General features: G+C 35.2%; 1 protein-coding gene across 1 annotated transcript in view; it reads left to right on the forward strand.

Moving 5' to 3' along the window:
• The window catches only part of klar (klarsicht), a 715,886-nt gene that overhangs the window by 547,614 nt on the left and 152,018 nt on the right, over window positions 1-16,254 (forward strand). Inside the window, exon 10 of the mRNA XM_068361101.1 lies at window positions 13,702-14,118. Within this exon, the coding sequence (XP_068217202.1) occupies window positions 13,702-14,118 (417 nt within the window). The remainder of the gene's footprint in view (window positions 1-13,701; window positions 14,119-16,254) is intronic.

A 16,254-nucleotide genomic window follows, 5' to 3' on the forward strand; every position in this document is an offset into this window, starting at 1 on the left:
TTTACTGCTCGACATAATGAGAAAATTTATGTAATACTTGCTACATTTAACTATTAAAGTATACATTCTCGCTTGTGATGTAAGCTGTCGTGTTTCCTTACTATCATGAGGCTGGATGAGTTGGATAACCCGGTTGTGTTCATGTTGACTTGAACGGCCATTCATGTATCGGATGTGTAATCGATAATAAAAATAGTAAAATATAAACAGGTTCACTTGTAAATCCACTGAACTGACTATATCGGAGACTTCACTGAGTTCAATCCTTGCTCAGAGTTGCTAGTATTCACTGAAACATCACCTACCTATGAGTGACGGGTGGACGGTGGGTCCCGTAGCAGAGTGGTTTTGTAATTATTTATTAAGGTACAAATTCCTTGGACAGTGTTTGATCCCAGATTATCACACCCAAGTCCACCAAGTCGTATATGGGTATTAGTATTTGTAGGGTCAATTTTAATATGTTTGGGACCTCCAATGTAAAAAAGACATTTGCTTGAAAATTTTTGCCCATTCATCACAGAAATGTGGCTTTGAATTAAAACAGAACGCCAGTCGATGCTGCATTCATCTTTTGATTGCTGAGTGAAGGATGATCCACTTGTGAGTAAATTTGAAGAGCAGCTGCTGCATCATGTTTACTCAGCTTACCAGCAGTGCAATGACCCCCTCCCCCTCTCCCTCTGCCTCTCCCTCTCCTTTCTTTTAATACATCTACTTACGCCACTCTCCTCTGTCTTGAACACATTAGCTGGTCCTTTCTTTCTGACACCTCACCCACAATTTTTATCACTTCCAAGTGGTTCCTCACATCTCCTAGTTCTTCACATTTCGCCAATCTACAGTCTACGGCCACTTAACCTTTGAGAATCAATTTACTACATTAGTTTCTTGTCACAGCATGTACCTATTTCAGTCCACATTACTCTACATTTAACTCGCAAATAGTTCCTCATAACAGTCGTACATTTCCATCCAGTATTCTTTAACAGGAAAGCTATCCAATCTTGGAGCCCTTGGGCTCATAGCGACATGCTTTTCCAACTAGGGTTGTAGCATAGCTAGTAATAATAATAATAATGACTGCATGAATTTCTAGTTTTGCTCCCCATAAACACCACATGTCCCAGCCATAGTAAAGCTGAGCCAGTGTTTGCCCTCCCTTCTTCCTGTAATATTATTCAGTAAACACTGCGGGAAAGCGATTACGTAAAGCGTTCTGAGCTTTAAGCGTCAGCTCCTTTAAATTGAGGTCGAGGGGACAGTTCAGGTGGAATAACATGCGGAGGAGGATGTCTTTTTGTTCAACCCACAGGAAGTGACTTCCGGAAACATTACCTCGTCGACAGCAGCTTCTTATTGGGAGTTAACAGCAGGGATGGGATCGGGTGCAGTGGGATGTTCAACATCAAGTCTTTTATTGCTCAAAAATTACTTTTCGCTTGTGAGCACTTCCCTTGATCATTGTTAAGTTCATTGACGTTGCAGTACTGTGTGTGTGTGTATATATATATATATATATATATATATATATATATATATATATATATATATATATATATATATATATATAGATAATGTATAATTAGGATGTTATCAGGATGTTAATTATTTCTTTAAATTGTTGTCTTGATTAGTTCCAAGCCTCATATTCTTCAGTGGATTTAATTTTCACACGAAACGTTCTTTGTTTTCTTACATTTATCGTTGGCGTTTATATAAATTTTAAAATATGCCACTCACTATTAGTAGCTGTTCCACTTTCATTGTCTGGTTATGTGAAGGTATAAGACACTTATGTAGAGGTGGATTATGGGCAAACCCATACAAAAGCTGTAACTTTAAGTTTAGTAAGCTCATGCTTATTTCAGTGTAACATGCTTGTTGGAAGGATTTGGGCATTTATTAGGCTTCCAAGAATTTAGATTAGGTTTTGTAGAGCCTTTCTCTTCTTTGTTTCTATATTTATGAAGCGACCACCTTGGCAAGTAGTTTCTAATATGAAGCATCAAGTAGTTTCTGATATGAAGCATCTGATATGAAGCATCAAGTAGTTTCGAATATGAAGCATCTGATATGAAGCATCAAGTAGTTTCTAATATGAAGCATCTAATATGAAGCATCAAGTAGTTTCTAATATGAAGCATCTGATATGAAGCATCAAGTAGTTTCTAATATGAAGCATCAGTGGTACATACCGTCACCCTCATTTTCTCCACTTGTTGGGAAATAAAAAAAAAAAAAAACTCATTTCCTAATTCTTTATATCATTGTGTTGAGCTTCAATTCACAAATTCTAATTAACAAATTCTTCTGTTAAGAATTTGTGAATTGAAGCTCAAGTCAATGATATAAAGAATTAGGAAAAGAGTTTTTTTTTTGATTTCCCAACAAGTGGAGAAAATGACCTAGGCAGTTAGTTTATGAGGGTGACGATATTTGGATGAGACTAGTAATCAAATAGATATGTAATTTAGTATCAATTTTGTAAAGAGTGTTGACAGGTACTATATCTCTGTGATTAATTTTTATATGTAAGGCTTAATGTAAGAAAAATGTGTATAAATATTTGGAGAGTACTGTAATTAGGCTTCGTAATTTCCAACATAATGCTGGGCTCATACGGCAGGGTAATCTCCCCTTTCGATAATAATAACACGATGTCAGAGAATTATTGAATCTTACCTTGACGTCTTTTATAAAGTGTACATATATCACCACCCTCATCATCATCAGTCATAGTTAGTCCACTGTAGGACAAAGGCTTCAGACACATCCTTCTAGTCCTGTCTGTTTATGATCTCTCTATGCCAGTCTGTACCCGTAAATGTTCTTAGTTCGTCAATCCGTAGTCTTCTCTTCCTTCCCCTGCTTCTTTTGCCATCTCTAGGAACGTATTCTGCGATTCTTAATGTCCATCTATTATATCTCATTCTCATTTTATATGTCCTGCCTATGTCCATTTTCTTTTCTTATATGTTAGAATCTCCTCTAATTTAGTTTGCTTTTGTATCCACACATACACACACACAAATTTATTTTCGGTCTTCAGTATTCACTTCATTGATTCTCGGGAAATTATGTAGGGTTTTGTTCACAGCACTAACCTAAATCTACCAATAATGACTAACCACCCAGATATAATTTTTCAGTATCTAAGTCCACCGATGCACTATGGATTTTCTAGAATTATCCATAAGACGTTTTGCTGTGAAAGTGAAATATGTTCTCTTCTAACGGATATGCTCGATGGGGACCCCCCCCCCCAAACCTCCCCCCCCCCCCCCCACCCCCCACACACACAAACACACACTCCAGATTGGAAACTACAAAGGAATAAACTACGATGAAAATTAGTCTGGAATTTACTCTCTCTCTCTCTCTCTCTCTCTCCTCTCTCTCTCTCTCTCTCTCTCTCTCTCTCTCTCTCTCTCTCTCTCTCTCTCTGGTTACCTGTCGCACATTGTCTGATTTCGTATATTAAGAGAATATCAAGTTTAATTCTGTTGATAATCTTGTTATATAGCAATTTATCATCATTACCGAGAACTCTGCTAGGGAATATTGATATTGCTTCACCAATTTTTTTGTCTGCTGTCACATTTATATGTTCGGGTACTTAGTAGTATTAATTAGCACACTTTGACATTGACATTCATGCTACAAGTGTCTATTGTCTTCTATTTCGTCGATTTGCGAGGGTTTCATGCTAAAAAACTAATCAGAGAGAGAAACTAATAATCGTAATGACAATTGGCGAGTATTTAACAAGCTAATAATGACAGAAAAGTGCATATTTTTACCCTCTTGAATACAATTTTGCGTGTTATATATGACTGTGTTGCATTTAAGCCTAAAGGTGTACATACGCTGCAACCATAACTCATTTTTATGCCCTTTAACTACCTTGACTGCTTATCGTTAATCATAATAATGGCAGCAGACATGCTAAGGCAAATTAAGGGATCACCTGTCGAAAGCATTACATCTGCGTCAGTGCTTCGCACGAAGGCCTACAGCCTCAGCGTTTTACATGAAATATAAATGATCTCACGCAGCCTCATGGTAGTTCCTGGATTTCGTAGAGTAGGAAGTGTGCGTAGGCCTACGCGGAAACGATTTCACTTTTGCAGGCTGCGGTGATTCTCCGTTGTTTAAGATGAAAACTTTAACGTAAAGGTTTACATTCATAATTCCTCCATATTTTTTTCTTTAGAAATTTTATATCAATGGCAATATGCATTAAGTAATCACTATTATATATCAAAGAGCAAGTATCGGGAGCTATATATATATATATATATATATTATATATATATATATATATATATATATATATATATTATAATATATATTTATATATATATATATATCCCCTTTCCTGGGATAGCGGGGAGTACGCATACCCTGTGAGAGGGGATGCGTGTGTGCATATTTTATTCAAATTTATAGACGTAATTTTTTAGGGGTCACGTACACATAATAAAGGAGGATAAAAGTCATCGAAATTTTTCATTATTGGACGTAGTGAAATGAAACGGGGTTTAATCAGTATGAACTTAATATTTTTTTTTTACATAAGTACACTGAATAAGGGTTTTGAATATTTGTTTCTTACGATGAATAAGAAAGGAATTCATAGGCCATGCGTTCGTGGGAAAAAATTCCGTATGTCAGCAAGTCTTGTCATCACCAACAAGCGTCCTTGCGAGGTGGTTGTGGTTAGCGGAAGTGGGGACAACCAGACCCCACAGCTGCACACACACACGAACACACATGCACACAGTCCGGAACCTGCCTCGTTGGCAGATTTGAGATATATTCTTTGAGAGAGAGAGAGAGAGAGAGAGAGAGAGAGAGAGAGAGAGAGAGAGAGAGAGAGAGAGAGAATTTCGTTTTTATGGGGGGTTGTTTTGATTATTGAATTTCTGAGCGATTATAAAGTAAGTCAGAACTGCGAATAGATAGCCTAAACTTCTCTATCTTAATATATATATATATATATATATATATATATATATGTGTGTGTGTGTGCGTGTATATATATATATATATATATAGTGTGTGTGTATACATGTATATATATATTTATATATTTATATATATGTGTATATATATATATATATATATATATATATATATATATATATATATATATATTGTAGACTAAGTTGTTCAGTGCATGTTCACTTGTTCAAGTGTATGAGATGATAGGAATCAAGAAGTGGACAGAACAAGGATGCGGACAAAATCGGACCTTCATGAAACGTTGATTTTTATGGGATTTTTTATTGATCCTGGATTATGCCGTTTCACGTTATATAACCCGAAAAGATGTATTTTCCCTGTGATAAGTTGGGAACGTTGTCAAATAGAAAAGGAAACTCAGTCATTTATGACTTGGCAATGATCCAATGGTATCTTTTTCACAAACTAGTGGTTTTTTTTTTTCTTTTTTAAATGTAAAGTTCTGTATAATTAACATTATTTTTTTCTGTCCAGAGAACTTTCGGGACACGAGTTTATTTTTCAAGTATATACACTTGTGAGAAAAATTACGACTGCTTAAATGCCATACCATGTTTAAGCCTAAAATATTTGCAAATAAATGTGGGCTATGATGTTACAATTGTAGATAATTACGTTGCAGACAAGTTCAGATATCTTGCGTAAATGCTTCTTTTTCTGTATTTACAGTAGTTAACGTCATGAAAAAAATAATTTGACGAATGCAAAGGTATATATTGTCTGTAATGCCTTTGATAAATGAAAACGCATTAGTTTGTCATGGTAAAATAACAAAGGAAGTCTCTCTCTCTCTCTCTCTCTCTCTCTCTCTCTCTCTCTCTCTCTCTCTCTTTCTGTGGAGTGGATTTGTTTGTATTGCTCTCGAAGTACTTTTCTGCTATCTTTATGAAGCTTGATTAAACTAATTTATTATATAGGCGACGTTGTGATTGCTCCTGGTTGCTCAGCCTTTATTTTGTTTACATTTCTGTCATCTTTATATTGTCATATTACTAATCTTTGATGGATGGCTATTAAAGAGGACAGGTTTGCCCTTATTTTCAATATGTATAGTTTCCCTTGATTAGAACATTAGCTTTATATACACCCTAATAAGGCCTAAGATATTGAGCGATATCTGTAAAATGGAATTTCAAGCGATTACTATAGAGTTACTATATATTTTTCGTTTAAATCATTATTTTGTCGTATTTTTTATTATAATTTGTAGTATTTAAGTTTCTTTTGCATATTTCTTAAACATATTTTTAATTTGTATTGTGATATCGATATTCAAATATTTACTTTAAAAAAAAAAAAAACTATTTTTCCGGTAAAGGCAAAGGAGCACTTTACTGTACACGTACAGTACATGTCTATAAAGCAAAATATCCTTATTCAAGGTTTTAGTGCTGACACGTGAACGCATATAGTATAGGCAATCATTTTGACTCTCGAAGGCTCTATGATACGGGTACAGAAATAAGGAAATTCTGCAGCTAAGATTATTGCCTTTTTTTCTTAGAAAAGAAATACGTAGGTTCAAGGTTAAGAAAAAAATTTGAAGAAAATGTCACGGCATGTTGTTGCAAACAGGTTGGCCTTCCTCGTTTGTTTCTTCTTATACCCATTATACAGAACAACAACGGAAGCTTAAATTCCTTGTTTCGAGGCCTGTAACCTTCTGGTTATTTCATGACAGATTTGACACTGACACACAGCAGCACATGGTCTGGAGAGAGAGAAAATTATTTTTTTCAAGGGCATTCGTTCTAATCACAGAAAATCTATTTTGCTTTATTCACGATCGTCCGTTCTTTCTTAAATGTGATGCCCACTCTTCGAGGATGGTGTGTGTGTGTGTGTGTGTGTGTTTTTTATACAGATATTATTAAAATTTTCTTTGCTTTTGTTTTTTCATTATTTTACGTGTGTAAAAGTTTTAGACTGGTTGCTTGTAGCTATAATGTATAATATTTTGTTCTTATTTTATTCTCTCTCTAGTGTTTTTTTTTTTTTTTTTTTTTTTTTGCATTGGAGATTTTATAATCTCTGGAGTTTTATACAGTATCAGCTGTAGTAGTTTAAAAATTTCAGACATGGAATTAGTTTCATAGGGTTTTGGGGTTGTGGAAACTACACAAATGTGTTGAACTTCCATTGAGGATAAGTTATTTATATTGTGTACAACAAAAAATGTTAGGTCCTGTTGCATTGGCTTATTACGTGAAGTTACTTTTAACTTTCTTCAGATTATTATAGTAACTTGTGAATACCACGGCTGCTAGGCTAGAGAAGCCTGTGTCTTGCACATTGTTAGACAACTCTACAACCAACTAACCATATGTGTCTTAGTAATATTTTTTATGAATTGTATCCAAAGCCGACTTATTATGGTAGGGACCCAAACGCATGTATTAAATATTTTCTTATTGAAAGTAAAGGTACATTTATCCCATTTGCATCGTCTTCAGCGACTTTTTAGGGGAAAAAGAATGACTATCTTTAATTGAATTTCCAAGTTTAGCTTGGGGCGAAAGTCGTCTTATGCATAATTCTGAGCTCGTAAGAAGCCTGAATGTTTTATAAAGGGGCTAGTAAAGAGCCCCCAAATAAAGGAGGTGATGGCTAGGGGCTAAATGGGGCTAGAAGAAATATTTGGAGGTTTTAGGCTTAGACAGACAGGCACCTTTAGATCTGCGCTACCCGACGACGGCCGCTATAGGAGAGAGACGTCTTCATAAACAAACCGAGGAAGACCGCTTGGACAAGGTCGCGGAATTTATGAAACACATCGGTTTGTTTGTATATTCTCTTCCTTGGCTATGTTAGCAGGAATGCAAACACTGTAAATGTGATGCAGTGTGTTTTTACTGTTAGGTTCAATGTGTGTGTACTATGTGTGTTTGAACCGGTGTCATTAATTCATATCGTTTTTGATGTTTTCTATAAAAATATTTTCGATTACTTATATAATCGATTATTTATTGTGCATTCATATAACCTCCCACCGTATTGAATATTAGATTGATTCAGTGGGGCTGTGGTCAGTCCAATTCAAATGAAGGTTTATTGGTTTTTTTAGCGCCTTGTGTCTTTTCATTGGGACTATGCAAACAATGGCCCACTAATTCAGGACAAGATTTATTTTAATGACTTTTTTATCATAATAAATGTGGGTAAATTACATACATCCACGATTTTTGTATGTAATTCAATATTTGCTTTATTTTTTTTGACAATAACAGTAGAATAATTATTTTCGTTTATAAAACGATATAACGATGTCTTTTGTGTGCGTAATCAAGGGGCCGTGAAATAGGTGTTTATGACAGGCCAATTCAAGCAATCAAGAAAAGGCCATAAAGAGCGCTAAGTGATAGATGAGACGGACCATCTAAACATCTGCTTTGACATCCAGGTGACTTCCTTAATGTGAGGTCGTCAACACCTGATTCTTAGACTTTTAAGTTTTGGTAGAATATTTTGTGTAATTTAAAGTTTATTCTAGCTACTGATTATAAAATTTTCTTTTGCAAAACTGTAAAAATTCAGTTCCAACACGAGTTTTGACTGTGTTTGTATCTTGATTTTCCTTGTTTTCCTTAATAGAGCTAGCAAAGACGATTGTATTTCCATGGAAATCGTAAGGTTGGTTCATTTGGCTTGTAGATTCCAGATCAAACGACATGGTAATAAGGGTAAATAAGATGTCGATAACGTACGGTTAATGTAATTGAAAAATTGTCTGTTATTGTTCCTTGGCTTGAGTATGAAATGGATGAATTGGTTAAATTTTTTGGATTGGAATCATCATGCGATTGGCACTTGCGTTTTTTCCTATATTTATTTATAGACTGTAGCAATATGTCTTTCTCTCTTTACCTTTGTATTTATATGTTTATTTTTATTCAATCGGTTGTATCTATCCATAGGGTGTGATTTTTATCTTAAACCATTGGTGAGAAATTTCTCCTGTAGGTCATGATATGCCTAGTACTGGTGGATCTCATTACTACCGCGTCCCCTTTCTTTGGTGCATAATAATGCAGTGTCAATCGTGTTATACTTCTTGGGATTTATAGGTCTTCAATTTATTAAAAACCCTATCTTTTTAATCCCCAAAACTGCAGATTGACTTATAAATGAGCTCTGTAAAGACTTCTAATTTGCATGTGTTGCTAACACCACCTCGAATTGGTACCGTTGTGACACAGTTGCACCAGCTTTCTAGAGTAATTCTTGTTTACGCTGTGAAACCCGAAGGTAGTGGTTAGACAAGTTCCCTTAAGAGGGCGGCCCTATTACGAATTCTAATGCCACTCTGTTAGCCAGTCTTCACATACAGGTGTGTGCGTTTGTGCTAAAATGATCATGATTTTCGTCTCTGGCTAAAATATTTATGTTATTGGAGTATGTTCTTGATTATTGATGATGTAGTTTCTATCAAAAGGAATTTGTCCTTTCCATTAACATATTACAGTCTCACTTTGTGATTATGGCGATGCATTACACTGTGAAAAAATGCGTTTAGTTGCTCGGTAACGAAGTTTCACCCCTGACCCTGGCCTAATGATATTTAATCAGTTGTGGAAAGCTTTGGTTTATGTCTGCCAAGGCTGATGCACTTGCTGTATTTATTAGTAAAGTAAATAGGCTCTTCCCACCGGTGAAATCAGTTTGGTTTATCATTTACATTTATTTATGGTTTTATATATTTTTTGTGACCATAATAGGTATCGGATATAGTATGATATTTTTACTTGATAGATTAGGAAATGTGCTAACATTCATGTTTTAGGTTTTGTGTGGATCAAGATAAACTTATCATGTAAAGATAATGCATGCAAAATATCAATGCGCCGAAAGTTTTTCTTATTGGTAAATGCATATAACTCTCTCTCTCTCTCTCGTGCATTCACACAAACACACACACACACACACATATATATATATATATATATATACACATTAAAATACACAATTTTCCGTGTATTTATGATAAATAAAATAACCCACTATGTATTTTTCATACATTGTGGGTTATTTTATATATATATATATATATATATATATATACCGTGTGTATATATATATATATATATATATAATGTGTGTATGTATGTACGTGTATGTATATATATATATATATATATATATATATATATATATATATATATATATATATATAAATAAATATATATGTCTCAAGTAGAGATATTTTTCTTGGGATATGAACTGATGTCTTGTTCGTGTTCGTCATGGCGTGCATTCCGAAAATTATCCGTGAGTTGCTTCATCATCATGGTTAAGCAGAGGAACATCCTGTGCTGCCTTTATTAACTATAACTGATTCATAGGTATATTTGTCGTGTAATTAGATTCTTTCTTCTTCCTCAGTGTAATATTCATTATTTGTAAAGTTTTTGTAACAATTTGAGGGCTTACTAAACTGGATTTTTTTTGTGGTATAATCAATGTGTGTGCTTATATATATATATATATATATATATATATATATATATATATATATATATATATATACATATATATATATATATATATATATATATAGAGAGAGAGAGAGAGAGAGAGAGAGAGAGAGAGAGAGAGAGAGAGAGAGAGAGAGAGCTCTATACCTATTTTTTGAGGGTAACCTTCAAATAGGGCCACTTTGTCAAGTCACTCCACCGTCATCACGCAAACCAAGGTGAAACGGGTAATAACGAGGTTTATTTGTGGTGATATTTTGTTCACTTGTAAATTCCTAACTCTACAAGTTAAAACTCTCTCTCTCTCTCTCTCTCTCTCTCTCTCTCTCTCTCTCTCTCTCTCTCTCTCTCTCTCTCTCTCTCTCTCATAGTTTGTGGATATATACAATTTCAATCAGCATATTGTCTAATATAGTTAATGTATAAATGAAAATTCATTTATTTCGTTTTTTTTTTCTTTTTTTTTCTTTTCTTCCGAGGGCACTTCTCATCAAGTACTTTTTTCTTGGGTTTTTCACCCCTTCGAATTCCATTGAATCGCCTACCTTTGCAAGATTTTTCGTGAATTTGCTTGTCATCCATTTCCTTAAAATCCAAGGTCTTCCTTTGAAGGTTCTTAAACTTTTGTATATGCTTGATATATATATATATATATATATATATATATATATATATATATATATATATATTGAAATCATTTACATAAATGTGCTTTTAGAAAATAGTGAATTTGAACGGATGGAATTTGACAAGAATTTTGACGGAGCTCTCGGCTTCTTTGAGCATCTAGCTTTGGGTAAAGAATCGGCCAATTTCTTCAAGATTTTCCCGTATAAAAGAAAATTAATTCTTGTGGTATGGTATGAATTGTAAGATAAAAACAAGAGTTGCCGCAGGCTCTTTGTAAGGCTCTTGGTCGTGATTCAGGCGCCTGCAATTAGAGGAGTCCAATGTTTGTTCGTGTCGTGTTGACTTTGCCTTAAGGGTAATCCAGTTGTATCCTGTTGCATTTGGTTCTGGATTGTTAGTGATCGTAGGATTGTATGATCTGTGTAAGTTTTCACTTATTATGCTATGTTTTCAAGTATGTATTGACGTCTGATGTGTTTACTGATGTAGTTGTATATTCGATAGAAATTGCCTTGTCAATACATGCAAGTGTTTATTTTGTATTTCACGCCAATAAAAATCAGTTTAAAGGCAAGGTACTTCCGTCTATTCAAGTATCGAGATGTTTTCGTTGTAAGGTGTTATATAGTTTCTTGTTTATTGCTTCCTGTTTTCTTATGTCATTTACAGTACAGGTAAGGTCGTAACGGACTTAATGACTTACGGTCGTATACCTGACAGATATTGTGCTTATGGGAATACTTATACAGTTTATTATACAGTATATTTCATTCCAGCGAGTTTAAATGTCGTTGCTTATTACTTTAAGTATTGGTGCCTAACGGCCATTGGGATTTCCGTTTGGTGTTAGGGAAACGAAAACTCCTTCCTCCCTACTACCGTAATTGTAATTGAGTGGTGGGTCTTAATTAGGTTCACTAGTAATTTGTTTTCCAATTCTGAAAGATCTTCGTCAAAGTCTTTGTTTTGGACTGGTTACATTTGATTTGATTTGAATAAAGTCTTTAATATTTGGCTTCGTTTGTTGGTTATAACTCATCAAGGCAGTTGAGATTATTAATTTGAAATAAATTTAAGACAATGTGATGACACGACGCAGTATGAATAACGGGAAAAGGCGAAGGTTTTATTTTGATATTCTTTTTATTATTTTTCTTTAAGTCAAATCAAAGAGCGGATATGTTATACCCTGCAGCAGTCTCTTCAGTGAAAGTCTCGTATTACTTCGCTGTTAATTATGCTTATCCGGGTTGACGATGTGATCAGTACACACGTTTGTTTGGATTTTCGTTTCTGTATTACTTTTATAAAGGCTTAGTAGAATGACGAATCTCTCTCTCTCTCTCTCTCTCTCTCTCTCTCTCTCTCTCTCTCTCCCCTCTCTCTCTCTCACACACACAAGGTTTTATACCTAACATGAGGTACCTTCCTAGAAGAGCATTAAAAGTGACTCCTTGTGCTATAAAACTCAAGCTCACAAAAGGCTCATCAGCAACGCTTCGAACCCCATAACCACACAGCAAAGTTTAACCCCATCCCGCGCACACACTTGCTCTTCCAGAATATCAAGGCCCTTCTTTTTCATTACAAAATAGCTTTTGAGCTATTCCTCGTGCTGAGCTGTCAGTAATGAGATCGGTGGTTCACCCCCTGCTTACTACCCCTAATCAATCCTTCTGTTAAGGGGTACTGGCAGTGCTTGAAAATCTCCATAGGGCTTTCAACCAGTATTAATGTTACGACTGTATGAAATTAATACTAGATATGTCTGATTTTATTTCGCTATTTAATTCTGTGGTTAGCTGATTTGTAAGATACATTCAATCTCGCAGATCTTGTCTTTGCTTCAAAAGTAATAGTATCGTGTGTAATTCATTTCATAGGTAGGTGAATTTGCATGTCCCCATCGTATTTGAATCTTCTCAAGTTAGTCCTTGGAAGTGATTTATTCCTATTTATTTGAATTATTCAAAGAGTGACGCGCTTGTTTGTTGCGTAAGCTGGACACGTGGTTATGACTAATTCAGTACATGAACTTATATTTTTATGAAACATACTGCATTTCATTTATGCTTGATCATAAATTTTTAAAATCTTTTACCCATCTGCTATTCTATTTTATTGTTATAATTATATTCAAATATGGTTTTATCTATACATTTTATATAAAAGAGATTTGTGTGAATTGTTCGTGGCGTAAAGACTATAGATTAAGTGGAATGCTGCTTGTGGTCCTAGGCGTGGCGACAGGTGGGAAATAAGGGTAGCATAATTAGCTTTGGTGGTGTGAAGTTCACCTGGACTCTGCTCCACACCTACTAGGTTACCGGAAATGTTTAAGGCAATTGGCATAATGGCGATATTCGACGGATGTTACGAAATATTTCTCGGAATTTGGTTTTGTTATTCCCACTTCATTACTTGGTCGTAGATTTTAGAAGTAAATATTATTTATTAATGGAGGTACTGTAGTTAATATGTAATTTATTTCAAGAATATTCTCTAGTTTGTGATTTATTTCAAGAATATTCAGTATCAGTTTTCATTTATTTTATTTTTATTTCTCCATCAGATCCTGCTGAAAGACATCGAGGCACATGGTCCAGTGTTAAAGAGCGTATTGCGACAATACGAACGCATAGCAGCTGCTACAGTTGCATCCAACCAAGCACAGGAACCTACGTCAGAAGATCTACCAACGTCAAAACCAAAAGCGCCTCTTGAAGACGCTTCAGAAACCAACGCCACTAACACCACCACCTCTTCCTCTTCACTTGAACCATCCACTACCAAAACCTCTAACCCAAATTCCAACACCACCGGAACCACATCCTCAGCCACCAACAGCAGCGGCGCCCACCGGAACAGCACAAAAGAAAGCAGCAATATTCCGAGGAAGGCTCGCAGTTTGGAAAAACGGTGGCATCAAATATACCTGCGGTCGCTGGAGTGGCACTACTACTTGGAAGGTGTCATCGCTAATTTCAAGGTAAGTTATGCTCTTCCGGGTTAAATTGCCTTGTGGGGTAATCTTGTTAAGGATTTCAGGGGAATTAAAAAATACGAACGCATTATAGTAACGGGAGGCAAATATTTGTGTGTGTGTGTGTGTGTGTGAGTGTGAATCATTAGTCTACAGAGGCTGGTGGTTTATAGTGTGGGGCTCCTTTGGAATCAATCACTTTCTTCATTATTATTATTATTATTATTATTATTATTATTTTTCTAAAACGTTCCTGTGTGTGATTATTTGTTTTGAAGAGGGAGACGTTTGTCCACGCGTACCACACGTGTACGATCACGCCTTGATACCTGACCTGTCTCCAGCCCAATCTTGCTTAACAAGTTCTGTCGAAGCATTTTCCTTTGTGGTTATTGTGTGATGCGGTATTTCACTTCTTTTAGCAAATGGACCGCAAACATATTGTTTCACGTAATCTTATCACTGACTTGAGTAGATTATAGATGGAAAGTAGTCAGTTTTCTTGATGTTCCGTATCTTGGTCTGATAAAATTTAGACGAAAAGTATGTTATTTCAAAAGGTTTCATTAGATTATGATATAAGTAACAATTTAATGAATCGTTTAATATTGAATGACATGTGAAAGGAGACATTTTGTGATAGGTAACTAATATCAAACACAATCAAGGAGAAAATTATTGATCTGAGAATCATTGCCAGGGGGAAAATGATTTGGGAAAATTTTGAAAACAATATATTCTTGTACCGAACTAAATCATGAGCTTCACTCTTTCTTGTGTCTAGGTGTGCCTTTATCCTTTCAGGCATGAAAATGAGAGAGAGAGAGAGAGAGAGAGAGAGAGAGAGAGAGAGAGAGAGAGAACGTCCATTAATTTGGTATAAATAGCCGAGCTTCAAGGGCGTTATCATACAGGAAAAATCATCCTTTATGTAATCACAGTTTCTAATAAATATCAACAGCTTTTTTCGTCTCGTGACGATTAATCATGCCTCTAGTTTAACTCGCCGAAGAATCCTGTATTATCCAAAAAATAATAACTTTTAGTTACTTGGACCGTGAAATGGGATAATCAGCCTTACTTCTCTCTCTCTCTCTCTCTCTCTCTCTCTCTCTCTCTCTCTCTCTCTCTCTCTCTCCTCCTTCCATGTCAGTCATGGATCCTACACGAGTGAGGGGAGACAGACATAGCCCCATTTTTTTGCTCTTGCTGATTTGCTACCCTCTCCTTTTTCCTCATATCCGTTTCCTCTCTTTTTCCCCTCGACTTTGTGATTTTTTCCCTCATCTCTGATCCCCTGGGCCTTCTTTTCTATTTTTTGCTTTAGTTTTTCTAGTGTCCTCTTTCTTTTGACCCTTTATTTTTTTTTAAATGTTTTGTATTCGATGATTTTTTTTTCATTTTTCTTTGAGTTTTATCTGATTTTATCGATTGTTTTTGTGCTCTCTCTCTCTCTCTCTCTCTCTCTCTCTCTCTCTCTCTCTCTCTCTCTCTCTCTCTCTCTCTCTCTCTCTCTCTTTTTATTTCGTGGTTATTGAGAAATATTCTTCTACAACTTTTCGAAACCAGTTTATAAAGTAGCTCGAAATTATTTCAGAAATGTGGAGCTTCCTCTTCTATGCAGAGCGTTTTTGTATAATAATGTATAATACCTTTTATGTACGGCAGTGTAAATAACAGAAGGTTAAATTGAAATAACTCTTGAATATCTGGAATTCCATTTGGATCTTTGTTTATACAGAGGGATAAACCTTTATAATTGTTGGAATAATTTCTCCCACCTTTTGAATAATCTTTGGATCGACTTGAGGCCATTTTCTTGTTGACGGAGATAAAGTTATTAGAGTTAGCCTGTGTGCGGATTTGGGGGTAATGTTCTAAATCTTATCGACCTTGAAATCAGAATTTAAGCAATATTGCTTAGTAATCCACGAAGGATTAAGGCTGAGATTCTTGGAAAGTGTATTGTTTATTAATGGATCTGAATTTTTTTTCTCTCTCACTGGGTGGTTAAACAGGTTCCCTATTTAGTCTCGCTATTTTCGAGGTTAGTTTTTCTTGAGTGTGCTTAGCCAATGAGCTGTTGTAGTTATATTGTGTTTTATTCATTCTTAAGATTATGCTGCTCAGTGGAATAACAGT

The sequence above is a fragment of the Palaemon carinicauda genome, chromosome 37 (genome assembly GCF_036898095.1).
Source record: "Palaemon carinicauda isolate YSFRI2023 chromosome 37, ASM3689809v2, whole genome shotgun sequence".
NCBI lineage: Eukaryota > Metazoa > Arthropoda > Malacostraca > Decapoda > Palaemonidae > Palaemon > Palaemon carinicauda.